The 17,612-nt window shown below is 47.9% G+C and overlaps 1 protein-coding gene across 1 annotated transcript in view; it reads left to right on the top strand.

The window, feature by feature from the left end:
- Nucleotides 1–11,368: 11,368 nt before the first annotated feature.
- The window catches only part of e2f2 (E2F transcription factor 2), a 40,648-nt gene continuing 34,404 nt past the window's right edge, over nt 11,369–17,612 (top strand). The window contains exon 1 of the mRNA XM_068007047.1: nt 11,369–11,620. Coding sequence (XP_067863148.1) covers nt 11,372–11,620 — 249 coding nt within the window. The 5' untranslated portion in view covers nt 11,369–11,371. The remainder of the gene's footprint in view (nt 11,621–17,612) is intronic.

Genomic DNA, 17,612 nt, shown 5'->3' with positions numbered 1-17,612 from the left:
TGATTCCACCTGCCGATTTCACACACGTTTAGATCCCTCCTTTCTATCTTCATGATGGTTTATTTTCTTTTATTAACACTGCCACGCCCCTCTCCTGTCCTACTTTCCCAATCCTTCCTGAAAATTTCCATGCCCTATTATTATTTAGCTCCCACTCGTTCCCAGACTGCAGCCAGCTCTCTATGGTTGGTTCCTCTATGTTGCGTCCTTGCCCGGTCTGGTCCTATATGTGACTCCAGTCCCACACCAATGTGGTTGAAACTCGATTGCCTTCTGAAGTGGCCCAGCAAGCCCCTCGGATGTCCACACGGACTGCAGCGGTTCGAGAAGGCGGCTCACCACCACCTTCTCAAGGCAACTAGGGACGGGCAATAAACGCTGGCCTCGCCAGTGACGCCCACATCCTGAGAATAAATATATAAAATAAACGGAATCAATATTGACACCGCCGGAGTGCATGTGACATTACTCAAGCCTGGCGCTGTGCTGTTTCACCTGATTTACGTTGTTGAGTGTTCTGCCCTTAGCCATGTAGAGAACTTCAATGCAGTTACTGTCAGTCTACAGCCCGACTGCATCAAATTACACATTACATGTCTTCATCAATTGTACCGACGGTGCGACTACAAATCTAATTAAAACACCGGGTGGCGTCCCTAGATGTAGCCTTTAAAAAAAAGGTGACTGCCCTTTGAAGGCCTAATCCACTGTTTATAAATTAACAATGGGAGCTCAGAGCTCAAACTTTCACTCCATGCACCTTAACATTTTGGAAGCAGGGAGATTGGGTACGTGGAGGGCAAAACTAAAGACATGTACCTGCACTCTTGTCTTGTGTTTATACTGCACCTTTATCCTGTGTTTATACTGCACCTTTATCCTGTGTTTATAGGACAGCCTTATCCTGTGTTTATACTGCGGCCTTGTCCTGTGTTTATACTGCGGCCTTGTTCCAGTCTCTGTCAAAGGACCAGTTCAGGTGGCAGGCTGGGAAACCTGGTGCCAAGACTCAACTGCCTGCAATGGGTGAGCTCGGATATTTGATGCTGAGCGGCTGCCACTTGTCAGAGTGTTTGCTGAGTGCTGATACTGGATCAGCGGAAGGCCGGTCGCTTATGTTCAGCAATGCAAGGCCTGAATATTGGCACCGTAGTAAGGGTAAAAAAAAAATGGTCCTTATAAGCGGGCATTATTTCTCTTTGTCACCGTCTATCCTGAAAGTGCTGACTCGGGCCCAAGCTTTGGTCCTACCCTCCCCTGACATGTTGCATCGGTACACTGAGCTGCCTGGTGCTACGTTGCAAGATGATAATGGACTTCTTCCATCTCGATAGATGGATGCACTGGGCAATAGAACGGGAGGTAGGAACATAGAAACAGTAGTAGGCCATTCAGCCCCTCGAGCCTGTCCTGCCATTCAATGAGATCACGGCTGGCCTGTATCCTAACTCTGTCCACCCACCTTGGCTCCATATCCCTCAATACCCTTGACTAGCAGAAATCTGTCGATCTCAGATTTAAAATTATTAATTGAGCTAGCCTCCACTGCTTTTTTGTAGCAGAGAGTCCCACCCTTTGTGTGAAGAAGTGTTTCCTGACTTCTCTCCTGAATGGCCAGGCTCTGATTTTAAGGTTTTGTCCCCTTGTCCTAGACTCCCCCACCAGCAGAAAAAGTTTCTCTCTATCTACCCTATCAATTCCTTTCAAAATACTAAAAATCTCAATTAAATCACCCCTTAACCTTTTATATTCAAGGGAATACAAGTCTAGTTTATGTAATCTCTCCTCATGATTTAACCCTTGGAGCCCTGGTAACATTCTGGTGAATCTGCACTGCACTCCTTCCAAGGCCAACATATCCTTTCCAAGGTGCGGTGCCCGTAGGGACACACCAACAACAGCCCAGATTCCAACCGTGCTCTGCGCTGGGCAAGAGTTGGGATGCCACAACAATTGGCTTCAACACCCTTGTGCTAGAGAAGGGACAAAAAAATCAGCCAGGGGTCCCACTCCTTATCCCTATACGGTTAACCCCTTCTAGAAAGCATGAGTGGGCTTGAGTGTGTGTACAGACGAGGACTGGATCGAGCTCAGCTGTGATGCCTCTCATGGTAAAATAGCCTGTCTAGTCCCTATCTAGTCTCATGGATTTACAACGGCCACTGGGGCATGCTACTGGGAAACGTATGGAAGTGTCCCCCCAGCGAGAGTCATGAGGGGGCAAACAACAAGGCAAAAAATGTTAACCGAAAAAAAAAACACTTTTCTGTCAGGATACACACGCTCTTCCTCCCCCCCACCCCCTCCCGAATCACATATGCTTTATCATTAGTTAATTCCGTGTCTGACATTTCTTACAGACAGGAGACAACGACAGACGCCTGTGCCGGGGGGAAGGGGGAACCAAACCTCCTTCCCTGCGCAGAGGGGTTGCCAACTCTGGTTGGACATATTCCTGGAGGTTTCCCCACTCCCACCATTGGTCACCCAACACGTCCGTCCTCACGGTAACCCCCCCACCACACCTGCCATTGGTCGCCCGACATGTCCATCCTCGTGGTGCCCCGCCTTCCCACGGCCAATCGGAAAGCAAACAGACTCTTCATTACCTGATTGGATGATTCTTGACTATCAGTCAAACAGCCTTTTTTTTCCCATGTCCAACATTTGTATAATTAATAAACTAAAATGTTCAAAGAAAATGGTTTTTGAAAACACCATTTTTTTTTTAATGCCCCTGTGATTTTTCCCTGGGTGTTTGCTCATAGCAGTGTCCTGGGGATTAATCTTTAATTCCTGGAAACTCCAGGGCAATCCTGGAGGGTTGGCAACCCCTAATGACCTTCTGAACCGGAATGATTCAGGAGAGAGACTCCTGAGATGGGTCTTTAGCAATGCGGAGGAGGAGGTGCTCAGGAACATAATCATTCAGCCCCTTGAGCTTGCTCCGCCATTCAATTAGATCATGGCTGATCTATATCTCAACTCTATCTACTTGTCTGTGTTCCATATCCCTTGATGCCTTCACCTCGCAAATGCCTTGCAGAGAATAGCAGCAGGACAGGCAGGATTGTAAGGGTCTCTCTCCATTCAAAGTTCAAACAATCCCAGGCTCAGAGTATTGTAGGCCCATGAAACTGTGAAGTTGAACAAAGGGAGTTATATAGCGTCTTCAATGTAGTTAAAAAGTCCCAAGGCGCTTCATTGGAGCAATAATCAAACAAAATTTGACACCAAGAAGATATTAGGACAGGTGACCAAAAGCTTGGTCAAAGAGGTAGGTTTTGAGAAGCGTCTTAAAGGAGGAGAGAGAGGTTGAAAGGCAGAGAGGTTTAGGGAGGAAATTCCAGAGCTTAGGGCCTAGGCAGCTGAAGGCACGGCCGCCAATGGTGGAGCGATAAAAATCGGAGATGCGCAAGAGGCCAGAATCGGAGGAGCGTAGAGATCTCGGAGGGTTGTGGGCTGGAGGAGGTGACGGAGATAGGGAGGGGCAAGACCATGGAGGGATTTGAAAATGAGGATGAGAATTTTAAATTCGGGGCTTTGCCGGACCGGGAGCCAATGTAGGTCAGCGAGCACTGGGGTGATGGGTGAACGGGACTTGGTGTGTGTTACGATACAGGCAGCAGAGTTTGGGATGAGCTCAAGTTTACAGAGGGTGGAAGATGGGAGGAAGATTCCCCAGGATTGGAATAGCCTGCCGACACTCATGGTCTCGACTTGTACATGAAGAGTGACCAGTTGGACAAGGTAACGGAGGGTGACCCGTATCCAATGGCGCTTTCGGGGGATGGGAGGGCAGAATATTAAAAAATTGGAGAAGAGAAAAAAAACTTCTCACCAACCCTGTGACTTTGAGATCCTGTTTGCTTTGCTGTCGAACATATATAAAGATCTCACTAACCCAGTTCTGTGAGAAACAACAGTAAAAACAAGCTGTCACATACATGCAACCTCGCTCCCCACACTGTAAATCCAAAGCAAAGCAAAGCTGCCTCCCCAACAAGTTCAGTCAGGGAAAAATCAACTGTATTCTTTAAAGGGGCAGTGTCTGTATTTAAAGCAAAAGACGGCGTTTAGGAGACCTTTGCTTCGCGATGTGGTGATGCAAATTGGTCCAAAATACATTATTGTTTCACTGGGTTGTCGGTACGTAATGTCACATTGATGATTGATGTGTGGGTGAACTGTGTTTCTCTCTGTTCAGTGACTAAGGCAATGGTCCCTTTAAGCATCATAGAAGGGTGGGCCACTGGGTGGTTCAGTGGGTTACACAGTGACCTTTCACCTCTGGGTTCACATCCAGCCCAGACTATGGGATAAGAGGTTCTTCTTTTTTTTTATTCGTTCATGGGATGTGGGCGTCGCTGGCGAGGCCGGCATTTATTGCCCATCCCTAATTGCCCTTGAGAAGGTGGTGGTGGGCTGCCGCCTTGAACCGCTGCAGTCCGTGTGGTGACGGTTCTCCCACAGTGCTGTTAGGAAGGGAGTTCCAGGATTTTGACCCAGCGACGATGAAGGAACAGCGATATATTTCCAAGTCGGGATGGTGTGTGATTTGGAGGGGAATGTGCAGGTGGTGTTGTTCCCATGTGCCTGTGGCTCTTGTCCTTCTAGGTGGTAGAGGTTGCGGGTTTGGGAGGTGCTGTCGAAGAAGCCTTGGCGAGTTGCTGCAGTGCATCCTGTGGATGGTACACACTGCAGCCACAGTGCGCCGGTGGTGAAGGGAGTGAATGTTTAGGGTGGTGGATGGGGTGCCAATCAAGCGGGCTGCTTTGTCCTGGATGGTGTCGAGCTTCTTGAGTGTTGTTGGAGCTGCACTCATCCAGGCAAGTGGAGAGTATTCCATCACACTCCTGACTTGTGCCTTGTAGATGGTGGAAAGGCTTTGTGGAGTCAGGAGGTGAGTCACTCACTGCAGAATACCCAGCCTCTAACCTGCTCTTGTAGCCACAGTATTTATGTGGCTGGTCCAGTTAAGTTTCTGGTCAATGGTGACCCCCAGGATATTGTTGGTGGGGGATTCGGCGATGGTAATGCCATTGAATGTCAAGGGGAGGTGGTTAGACTCTCTCTTGTTGGAGATGGTCATTGCCTGGCACTTGTCTGGCGCGAATGTTACTTGCCACTTATGAGCCCAAGCCTGGATGTTGTCCAGGTCTTGCTGCATGCGGGCACGGACTGCTTCATTATCTGAGGGGTTGCGAATGGAACTGAACACTGTGTAATCATCAGTGAACATCCCCATTTCTGACTTTATGATGGAGGGAAGGTCATTGATGAAGCAGCTGAAGATGGTTGGGCCTAGGACACTGCCCTGAGGAACTCCTGCAGCAATGCCCTGGGGCTGAGATGATTGGCCTCCAACAACCACCACCATCTTCCTTTGTGCTAGGTATGACTCCAGCCATTGGAAAGTTTTCCCCCTGATTCCCATTGACTTCAATTTTACTCGGGCTCCTTGGTGCCACACTCGGTCAAATGCTGTCTTGATGTCAAGGGCAGTCACTCTCACCTCACCTCTGGAATTAAGCTCTTTTGTCCATGTTTGGACCAAGGCTGTAATGAGGTCTGGAGCCGAGTGGTCCTGGCAGAACCCAAACTGTGCATCGGTGAGCCGGTTATTGTTGAGTAAGTGCCGCTTGATAGCACTGTCGACGACACCTTCCATCACTTTGCTGATGATTGAGAGTTGACTGATGGGGCGGTAATTGGCCGGATTGGATTCTACCTATTAGCTGTAAGAATCCTACCAGAAATGAGTTGGGGCAGTCTCGGTCCAGTTCTCTATCGCACAAAACTATCCCTGAGTTCCCCAGCAATGGGTGTGAAAATTGGGTGGGGATAGGGGAATATACTGAGAAATAAGTGTAAAACCACTACAGTTAGCCTTTGGGCTGGGGAGTGGAAAAATTAGCCAGGATTCCTGCTCCTGACTGTTATGCAGGCAGATCATGGAAAGAAAGACTTGCATTTATATAGCTTCTTTCACAACCTCAGGACGCCCCAAACGCTTTACAGCCAGTGAAGTACTTTTGAAGTGTAGTCACTGTTGTAATGTAGGGAACATGGCAGCCAAATTGCTCACAGAAAGGTCCCACAAACAGCAATGTGATAATGACCAGATAATCTGTTTTTTAGTGATGTTGGTTGAGGGATAAATATTGGTCAGGACGCCAGGGAGAACTCCCCTGCTCTTCTGCACAATAATGGCCGTGGGATCTTTTACGCCCTGAGAGGACAGACGGGGCCTCCGTTTAATGTCTCACCCAGAAGACATCACCTCCGACACTGCAGCACTCCCTCAGTAATGCACTAGGAGTGTCGGCCGAGCATTTGTGCTCAAGAGTGGGGCTTGAAGCTACAACCTTCTGACTTAGAGGCGAGAGTGGTACCCATTAAGCCATGGTTGACACCTGAGGGCCCAGTTCTTGTGCTAGATCCATGTTGTGATAGCAGGTCACAGCTTGCCAGGGTGCTACAATGCTTCTGAGCCAATCTCAGCCTAGAAAGGGGAAGGGAGGGCTCCCAGTGCTATTACTATCCAGTGACCCCTGCTGAAAGGGTATGTGTTGGGGATCAGGTGATGACAGGATTGGACTTGCCTGTGATGCCCTCCCACGGTTGAATACCCTGCGGAAACTCACTCGTTGTCAAGGCTTGCCCATGAACAATGGCCAGTTGGGCAAAGTACCGGAAAATCACCAGCATTGTTGGAATCATTCAGCTGTTGAGGGGTTAGTGCCTGAGGAAGGAAGAGAACATTGACAGAAAAATTATGCTGTGCTCGCTGACCCACACTGGCTCCCGGTCTGGCAGCACCTCGATTTTAAAATTCTCGTCCTTGTTTTCAAATCCCTCCATGGCCTCACTCCCTCCCTATCTCTGTAACCTCCTCCAGCCCTACAACCCTCCGAGATCTTTCTGCACTCCTCCAATTCTTGTCTCTTGCGCATCCCCTCGATTTCCTTCGCTCCACCATTGGCGGCCGTGCCTTCAGCTGCCTGGGCCCTAAGCTCTGGAATTCTTTCCCCATTCCTTTCTGCCTCTCTGCCTCTCCTCATTTACGATGCTCCTTAAAACCTATCTCCTATACCGAGCTTTAGGTCGCCTGTCCTAATCTCTCTGTATGTGGCTTAGTGTCAAATTTTGTCTGATAATACTCCCATGAAGTGTTTTGGAACATTTTACTACATTAAAGGCACTATATAAATGCAACTTTTTGTTGTACAATTGTAAAAAAAAGCCCAATAACTGTAGTTCTTGTTTCCCCTCTCTGTTCCGAAAAGTACAGTTCTCCTGGCACCAGATGTCTTGCTGAAATGGCTGTTCTTCATGTTAATGTTGGCAGGTTTTTTTGTTCATGAAAGCCTGGGCTGAGCCCCTCCAAATTTGCCCACATTTGGGGGTCAATTTTCGGATGGGCGAGCGGGTGGGTTCGTGGCGGGGGGTCTCCTAATATTGGGGATTCCCGGAGCGGGTCCGGAGCCTGGCTCCAACCTGCCCACTTCCGGGTTCCCCAATGACGCGAATCGGTGCGCGCGCAGCCCCCGCATGCGGGACTCCCACCGGTAATCAAAGCCGGCGGGATCCCACTTACGATCATTATCTGGGTACTTGAGGTCGTTTACAGACCTCATTAGTTGGAGATTTTAGGAGGATTTGGATTTTGGACTACCCAGAGCGTGTTTCCCATGCTGGGGGAAACACTCCCTGTTTAAACAGACGTGTTGCAGCCAGCAGCAGCTGCAAAGGTCCATTTAACAGGTGCGGGGTAAACCCTCATTCATTGCAGCAGGGCACTCTGTCACCTCAGACAATGTTTTGCCTGTCACACTGTTATCTCCACACTCCAAATTATTAAATCATACCCTAAACTCTGCTGTCCAAACACATTTACCTACTTTGTGGACCCCCTCACACTCACACTGTCAGGATTGGGGGATGGGGGGGGGTCCATTGCTGCATTCATCAATTCCATTGGAGGACGAGCAACATCACCAGCCTCGCCAGGCATGCCGTCCACCTCCGCCACGTGGAGCTACACAACACAGTGCTGCGCAACAGGCACCTGCACAAAGTAGTCGTGCAACTACACATACACCCACTGTAGGGTGAGCCAATGGGTGGCATCAAGAGTGTTCATGGAGAACCTCATGAAAGGGCATTATTGCACAAGCCAGTCAAGAATGGCCAAGACGTGGCAGTAGTGGTGACAATATAATATGTAATGTGAGTTGATCAGAAATCAAATATAAGTAAAAACCATGACAAACCTTCCAACACCCTTGAGCATCCCCTTCATGCTCATGACATGTTTGCCTTACGCTTCCTACTACACATACATGATGCATGCCCTGTGGCTGCAGCACAGGTAGTGGCAGGTTGAGTGAGGCTGACCGTGAAAGAGATGCATGAGAGGGTGAGAGTATGAGATAGAGCCATGAGATTGTATGAGGATTGGGTTGAGTGGTAGTGGTGGGATGAGTACTGGCGAGGTGAGTCAGTGCAGGTAAGATGAGGATGAGCTTTGAGTGGGTGTGAGGAGTGATGTGATAGAGTAGTGTTGTCTGTGCAGAAGGAGATATGGGGTGGGGGCGGTGATGTGGCAGACGGAGTGTAGGGGAATGAGTAAGTGTACTCACTTCGGCTGACCTACTGAGGTCATTGCAGCGCCTCCTGCACTGTATGCAGGTGCGTGATATGTTGGTGGTGCTGGTGACCTCCTCTGCCACCTCGAGCCAGGCCTTCGTGGTGGCAAAGGCAGGCCACATCCTCCCGTCCGCCGGGGAGAAGATCTCTGTCTTCCCCCTCCTCCTCACCCCATCCTGTAGGACCTGGAGTGAGGCATCATTAAACCTGGGAGCAGCCTTCCCCCTGGGCTGCTCCATGCTGTAATTTTGGCTCCTTTCTGCAGTATCAGTCAGTGGAGGACTGCCCCTTTAAATAGGGCTCCTCCAGCTGACAGCCTATGATGCGGGTGCGCAGTCCGCCCGCTGCGCAGCTTCCCGGAAGCCAAGGTAAGTGGCTTCAATTTACTTACGATCACGTGGGGAACCCACCGATTTTACTGGGCGGGTTACCCACGTGCCCAGTCGACCCCCCGCTGGCAGCCCACCTCCCTCCTAATATCGGGCCCTTGATGTCTGACCATACTTTCCAGCAGGAGCCACTGGGTGGCGATGAGGAGTGGGGATACCCTCTGATTTGTTTTCAATCCTTATCCCAGAGGCCAATTGTAAGACCCCAACCACGGACATGGTTGAGATCAGCTGATTAAGCACTGACCGAGGATCAAACCTGGGATTTTCTAGCCTAATGCTGTACTGGGCAGTGCCACCCTGGGGAGTTCCTGGTGCCTTTACCCACTCGGCCTGCAAGTATCACCCTGGTTTAGGAACATAGGAATTGCTGGATGATACGAGACCAAAGGTCCACCTAGTTTGCCTTCTACCATCCTGGTAGTCACAGGATACAACAATAATGGAGTTGTTGACTAATGATAGCAATCAATCTCTATCAATTAGTTTACAACAGACACAGACACGAGATGAGGAAACCTCCCAGTAATGAAGGACTTTGGGAACCATAGGTCCAAAGTCACCTGTTTCTTTAAAGCATGATACACTTACCTCATGAAAATAGTGCGATAGTCTAGTGGTTATAGAACTGGACTAGAAACTCCAAAGCCTTGTGTTCAAATCCTCCCGTGACAAGTTATGAAATTCAAGTCATGGTTCAAATTATGGAAGTATTGTATCCCAAATATTATTTTCTGAAAGAAATCTATCTAATTTGCATTTGAATGAACCAATACTAACTCCTTCCACCGTCTCCCTAGGGAGCCTGATCCAGACAGCGACCACTCGCTCACTGAAATATTGTTTCCGCAGATTGGTTTTGAATTCACCCCTTTCTCAAGGGCAATTAGGGAGGGGCAATAAACGCTGGCCTTGCCAGTGACTCCCACATCCCATAAACGAATTTTTAAAAAGTCCGTGTTCTCTGGTTCTACTGTTCTGGACAAGGTGAAATAGCTTGTCATGGTTGACATTATCCAGTCCCTTTGGAATGGTTTACACGTGAGTTAGTTGGAGCAGTGGTAGGGAGACTAGAACTGGCTTAGGTGCCCCTGGACTAGGGAGGTGAAAAATCAGTTTAGTTTCCTGTTCCTGGTTACCCTCCAGTGAACCCTGCTGGAAAATGCATGTGTGTGTAGATATCAAGTAAGGACAAGGCTGTGGTTATTCGACCATGGAAGGCTCCACTGTGAAGCCTTCCATGGTCAAATAACCCGCAGGCACTCACTGTCCAGGTAGTTCAATGATGTGGAGATGCCGGTGATGGACTGGGGTGGACAAATGTAAGGAGTCTTACAACACCAGGTTATAGTCCAACAGCTTTATTTGAAAATCACAAGCTTACGGAGGCTTCCTCCTTCGTCAGGTGAGTGTGGGATTCCATTAAAGTACAGCATATATAGTCAGAGAACAATGCCTGGAGATAATCTGTAATCACCAGGCATTGTTCTCTGACTATATATGCTGTACTTTAATGGAATCCCACACTCACCTGACGAAGGAGGAAAGCTCCGAAAGCTTGTGATTTTCAAATAAAGCTGTTGGACTATAACCTGGTGTTGTAAGACTCCTTACAGGTAGTTCAACACCAGTCAGCACTTTCAGGAGCCGAGGGGAGAAAATTAGCAAAAAATAATAATAATAATTTTGCAGTAACAGGAATTAAATTCAGGTGGAATCAATTTTATTTGTTTCTATTAAATGATTTGCACTGTATCTAAAAACGGAAACTTCTAATAGCAAAGAAATAAAACCTGTGAAGATTTCTAAGGATATGCATGAGCTGGGAGTTTTCAGTGTCTGTCCTGTGCCTGTCGCTTTAAGAAGCCGGCCCGGGCGCTGTGATTGGCCGCTGCCGCATGTATCTTACATGTAGCCGAGTCAGTCGCCGACCAATCAGCGGCGGGCATTTCCAGCAGATGGCGGGAAATATGAATTTCGCGGCACAGGCTTTGGCGCCAGAGGCTGAGTCTCAGAGTCTGTGTATTCGGCTGCATTCAGGAGCTGGTACAGTTTCTGCAGCCATTTTTCCCCTCTGATTCAGAGGGGAACTTCTCACAATCCATTGCATCCTGCTGCATCCAAAGCAACATCAGATGCGAGGCACCCTGCAGTTTAACCCCGGGACTTTGCTGATCATTTATATTTCTGCATTTGTTGACTTTGCTTTTTATTTTGCATCCAAATCCCGGTTTGAAATCAATCATTTTTTTTTTTGCCCCTCTTTCCTCTCTCTCGTTGCAAACAAAAGGGGGGAGGGAAGTGGGGGAAAGATTTCTGCCTTGTGAAAGATGCCAAAGGGAGTTTCCCCAGCCCCAGGCAGGGGGATCATTGGGGTGGTGTCCAGTTCCCAGAAGAAACTTCTCAATGTGGAAAATGGGAGCACGGGGCTCTGTAGTCCCCAGATCCCCACCATCCCGGCCAGTTATTTCACCCAGATTGCAGGAGCAATATACTCTGACCACAGTGGGGACTGTCTGTACACCACCCCTCATGGACCTGAAGTTAGAACAATAAGAACGAGCACAGGGCGCCTGCCGGTAAGTGTAATTTATAATTAATATATTCATTTTGAAATAAACGTGCATTTTGTACTTGAGTGCAATGTCTAGCTCAGTTCCTGCAAATCCCAGGTCACTGCAGCCTGTGCATTCCCATTCAGGGACATTAAATTCACTCCTTTTAACATATAAAAAATATACAGCATTTGAAAATGAACCCCACTTTTTATCTCTGTGTGTGTGTGTGGCGGCGAGAGGGGGGGTGCTGAACATTTAAAGCAGGTTTCGCTTTCTTGCTGGATCTATTGTAATATCGAGACGGGTCAGATGGCCGCTTACTGCAACTCTTCGCTGGCTTATATTTTTTGTCTTTTTAAAAAAAAATAACAAAAAAAAATAATTTGTGAATCTCCGGATTTGTTTTGCAAACGCATTGCCATTTTTCTTAAAGATGATCAAACTGTCATTGTCTGAGATCTTGCTGGAGGTGTCCTGAGTTCTACTCTTAATTCAAAGAACTTTCCAAATATTTATATTTTAACCAAAGGGGGTCAAAGTTTACTCGGGGACTTTGCCTTGGGTTTAACCTTTTCCAGCTATTAAATAAAAATGAAGGAAAAGTGAAACTAACCAGGATGTGTTATTTCATTGGCACAAAACCTTCAGCCTCATCAACAAAGATTTTGATTGAGGGGGGGGGGGTGATTTTTTTTTTTAAAAAGGAAATTTATTGCCAACTCTCTGCAGCTTGTTGATTCGGAAGTGAGATTGGAACTGACACCAGAATCGGGAACACAAATTTCAAGTAAAGAGATATACAGAAAATATAATGTGAATAATTCAAAACACAAGGAAAGGAGCTGCTAAATGTTCCCCCTTTTAACATTATATATTTTTAATTGTAATAATAACCTCTTTGCATTTTAAGCATCTGATGTCCCTTAACATTTGAACAAACCTGGATGTTACAGTGGACTCTGTACAGACCCTCTGACTAAAAAAAGGCCCCCCCCTTCCTTTGTTGATGGTGTAATATTAAAACAAGATTTTGAAGTCAGAAAATACTCACCTGTGACATCTTTATTACAGAGCTCATTAAAGTGCCCTCACTTGGATGGTGAGTCTGGGTATCAGAAGTGCTGTTATATTCCCAAAATGCACCAACTGTTCAAAGTTTTTAACAATTTCTAATTTGATAGGCCACCTGCTCTTTTTGTTTTGGGGTGGAGGCTGGGGTTTGTTCTTAATGACTTAGTTGCTTTTCTGGGGAAGGGCTCTGTATTTTGTAAGCTTCTCTGACCAGAGTGTTGGGGAGTTTATTTACAGGGTGCGGTGTTTCCGTGTGTTCTGGATGATGATGCCGTTGGTTTGTCTCGTTTGAGTGCCATATTCGTGCTGCTCCGTCACCATTTCTCTTTACTCTCCTTCCCCTGAACAACAACTTGCATTTATATAGCGCCTTTAATGTAGTAGAACGTCCCAAGGCGCTTCACTGGAGCGATTATCAGACAATTTTGACACTGAGCCACATAAGGAAATATTAGGACAGGTGACCGAAAGCTTGGTCAAAGAGGTAGGTTTTAAGGAGCGTCTTAAAGGAGGAGAGAGAGATAGAGAGGCGGAGAGGTTTAGGGAGGGAATTCCAGAGCTTAGGGCCCAGGCAGCTGAAGGCACGGCCGCCAATGGTGGGGCGATTAAAATCGGGGATGCGCAAGAGGCCAGAATTGGAGGAGCGCTGAGATCTCGGAGGGTTGTAGGGCTGGAGGAGGTTACAGAGATAGGGAGGGGCGAGGGCCACGGAGGGATTTGAAAACAAGGATGAGAATTTTAAAATCGAGGTGTTGCCGGACCGGGAGCCGATGTAGGTCAGTGAGCACAGGGGGTGATGGGTCAACGGGACTTGGTGCGAGTTAGGATACGGGCAGCAGAGTTTTGGAGGGTGGAAGATGGGAGGCCGGCCAGGAAAGCATTGGAATAGCCGAGTCTACAGAGGTAAGAAAGGCATGGGTGAGGGTTTCAGCAGCAAATGAGGGTGCTGGGATGGGGGTGGAGTCCCATGAGCACCCTCGAGTGCTTTCCCCCACCCTCTTGGCTTAGCCTGATCCTGTCCTTGCCATTCAGATGGGCACATTGATAGTAGAGGTTTGCTGGATAGAGACCAGGGACGCAGGAAGCCTGCCTGATTAGCCCACCCCACTAGCCCAAGGACACTGAGACCAGCAGTGGCGTCCCAACACCGCACCAGCTGTGATCGGCTAACTCCGCGTAGACCTGGGATTGAATCTCCGATCTTGCCTCTGTCGCCTGACCACCCGCTGCCTTGACCAGGGGAGCTATGGCGAGAACATCGCCTGCAGCACGGGCATGGGTGGTGTCCAACTCTTAACCCCGAGAGTCACTTGCAGTCCTGGCTCTCTGGTGCTCAACTCGGTTTGTGTTCACCCATCACCCGCTGTGCTCGCTGACCTACATCGGCTCCCGGTCCGGGAACGCTTCAATTTTTTAAAATTCTAATCCTTGTTTTCAAATCCCTCCATGGCCTCGCCCCCTCCCTATCTCTGTAACCTCCTCCAGCCCTACAACCCTCCGAGATCTCTGCGCTCCTCCAATTCTGGCCTCTTGCACATCCCTGATTTTCATCGCTCCACCATTGGCGGCCGTGCCTTCAGCTGCCTAGGCCCTAAGCTCTGGAATTCCCTCCTTAAACCTCTCCACCTTTTAAGATGCTCCTTAAAACATACCTCTTTGACCAAGCTTTTGGTCACCTGTCCTAATATCTCCTTATGTGGCTCAGTGTCAGATTTTGTTTAACGCTCCTGTGAAGCGCCTTGGGATGTTTTACTATGTTAAAGGCGCTATATAAATGCAAGTTGTTGTAGTATGCATCTGCACCGTAATTAACCAGTGTATGATTTATTAGTGGGGTTCGTCTGGACTCATTTGCAAACATTTTAAACTGGTGTTGAGTTGAGAGCCTTGTTTACATGTCGAGAGTATTCTGGATTCAGATTTTTTTTATACGGAGTGTTGAGAGCATCTCGTTTCAAAACAGGTAAATACGACTGGCAGATTCAATAGTAACTTTCAAAAGAGAATTTGATATATTCTTGAAAAGGAAAAGTTTGCAGGGCTATGGGAACAGGGCGGCTGGGTGGGACTAATTGGAAAGCTCTTTCAAAGAGCCAGCACAGGCACGATGAGCTGAATGGCCTCCTTCTGTGCTGTATGATTCTATGGTTTGAGAGACAGATTGCTAGTTAGACACCCCTGTCGTACTGCGTGCTGTGCTGTCCCCGTAATTAAGCTGGCATTGTTTCTCAGTCTCGGTGGAGTTTGTAATTTGTTATTCCTAACTAGTGAGGTTTGCTGCATTGTTATTTTGAGGCATTGACAGGAGCCTGTGGGGATGGAACATGAGCTAAAATATCACAAGTTACGAGTAAGAAGGGAAGAGGAGTGGAGCATCTTCATCCAGAGGGTAATAGGGCTGTGGAATAATAATTACCAGGGCAGGTCATTTGAAGTCGAAAGTAGAGGCAACTGGCTGCATTTTGGAAAGAGACGGAATTGAGGGCTGTGGTGAGCGGGAGGGACAGGAGGGATATGTTGAGCAGGGTGGGGCTGATCTATGGAGAAAAGGATTGTGTTTTGGGCCTAATGGCCTTTTTGATGTTACCAAAAATCCTCGGGGTACAGTTTCCCCATTTCTTTCTCTTAGATTTCCCAGCGTCCTAATCGGACGTGTGTGCATTACCTGCTTTCCACGTCTCGCCACTTCAGCTGCGTAATGTTAGAATGCTGCTCACTTGTCGCAACTGCCAACCTGCAGTTGCCATTTAGTTGTGATTTTAACAGCCTCTAAAAGCACCTTCAAACCGGCAACCAATTGCCTGCGGGCTGGTTTTGGAAGGAATCCGTTTCAGTCGGGCCTTGGTGAATGCTGAATTATTTCTGCACATTGAAGCCTTATCTTTGAGTGGCAACTGAAATGGCTGGTTATTGGGGCAGAAAAATTTACCCCCCCCCCCCCCACCTCTGTTATTAAAACAAAGTTGGGTATAGTTGAGACTTACTGTAACTAGGGTGTGCAACAGTGCACTAGGAGTGAGCACTGAGTGCATTTATATGCTCACCAACTACGGTTTATTAGAGTCTGCCTGGTGAGGTGTTCACGTCACATTTAATTTGTGCTTGGATAATGTTTGCAGTCGTGTAGTTGGAGCAACACGGGGGCAGGAAGAGGAGGTGAATGTTCAGCTCTCTTTCGCCCTTGTTCTATGTAAGCCTGAGGCCTAAATCATTGATGCTGCTCGAAGGGTTCATATTTTTTTGATGTGTTTTTTTTATATAAGGGATTTTTAAGCCGACGTTTTCTTTGTGTTGATTCTCGGTGTTTAATGACCCATTTTTGTTTTTGCTTTGATGATTCGTCGTTAGCCCTTGGAATATGTACAGAGTACAAACTGTGCTCTTTCAAACACAGCACAGGTCCCGATCAGCCATTTCAGGCAATGCAAATCCTGGGCTGTTAGCTTTTCAGCAGGGTCACTGCTAACCGACGCAGTATTGCTGTTTGAAAGATCACATCTCTCTCGCGTATCTTGTGCTGCGCCAGTGAATTGCTCCCTGAAGTGACTGTGATTATAGGCAATTGTGGCAGCCATTTTGAACACGGTAAGAAGATTGAGGGGTGACCTGATCGAGGTATTTGAAATGATAAAGGGATTCGATAGGGTAGATAGAGAGAAACTATTCCCTCTGGTGGGGGAGTCCAGAGCAAGGGGGCATAACCTTAAAATTAGAGCCAGGCCGTTCAGGGGTGATGTCGGGAAGCACTTCTTCACACAAAGGGGAGTGGAAATCTGGAACTCTCTTTTCCCCCCCCCCCCAAAAAGGCTGTTGAGGCTGGGGGTCGATTTGAAACTTTCAAAACTGTAGATTGATAGTTTTTTGTTGGCCAAGGGTATTAAGGGTTAGGGAACCAAGGTGGGTGGATAAGGTTAAGATACAGATCAGCTGTGATCTAATTGAATGGTGGAGAGCAGGCTCGAGGGGCTGAATGGCCTCCTCCTGTTCCTATCCAAGTTTCAGTGGTCCTGGAGATGTCGAGGTTTGTTTGGGTTTTACTGAGCCACCAACCAGGCGGTGGTTTTTTAAAAAAAAAATGTATTTTTTAAAATACTCTGATCGCCCGTGAAGAGCTTGTGATTGGCTGTGCGAGCACCGTGAAACCACAACAGATGTTGGTCTGACTCAGACTCGAGCCGCCTTTTTGCTTCTCCCCACCCCCCCCCCCCCCCCCACCCCACTTCAGGACCACAGCTGTCGACACAGGGAACGTAGATACGAGCAAAACTAACCGGGTGACGTGGAGATCCGCAGGGGTGTTGGAGAGGGGCGGGGTGTTGGAGAGGGGCGGGGTGTTGGAGAGGGGCGGGGTGGTGGTGGTGGTGGTGGTGGTGAGGCAAGTCTAGGAATCATCTCTTGGGGTCCAGACCACACACCTGGTAAGTAGGCCGGTGAAGATTCCACATTGCATAGAATTTACAGCAGAGAAACAGGCCATTCGGCCCAACTGGTCTATGCCGGTGTTTATGCTCCACACGAGCCTCCTCCCTCCCTATCAACATATCCTTCTATTCCTTTCTCCCTCGTGTATATCTGGCTTCCCCTTAAATACATCTATACTATTCGCCTCAACCACTCCATGTGAAAGCAAATTCCACATTCTAACCACACTTGAGTAATGACATTTCTCCTAAATTCCTTATTGGATTTGTTAATGACTAACATATTCATGACCTCTAGTTTTGGACTCTTCTCCACATCTACCCTTTCATAATTTTAAAGACCTCCTATTAGGTCAATTTGTTAGATTGGAAGTGAGTCAGTCCTTTGCGGGCGACGATGCTAATCTTGTACCTGACCCGTGCGAGTTGCCAGTACGCTCGGGGGGCTGTTGATGATTTACCAACCAGTGTGGTTCCTTGTTGGGACCTGGAAGGGCCGATCTGGGATTCTTCCCAATTGG

The sequence above is a fragment of the Heptranchias perlo genome, chromosome 26 (assembly GCF_035084215.1).
Source record: "Heptranchias perlo isolate sHepPer1 chromosome 26, sHepPer1.hap1, whole genome shotgun sequence".
Taxonomy (NCBI): domain Eukaryota; kingdom Metazoa; phylum Chordata; class Chondrichthyes; order Hexanchiformes; family Hexanchidae; genus Heptranchias; species Heptranchias perlo.
This window is presented reverse-complemented; position numbering and strand designations above follow the sequence as displayed.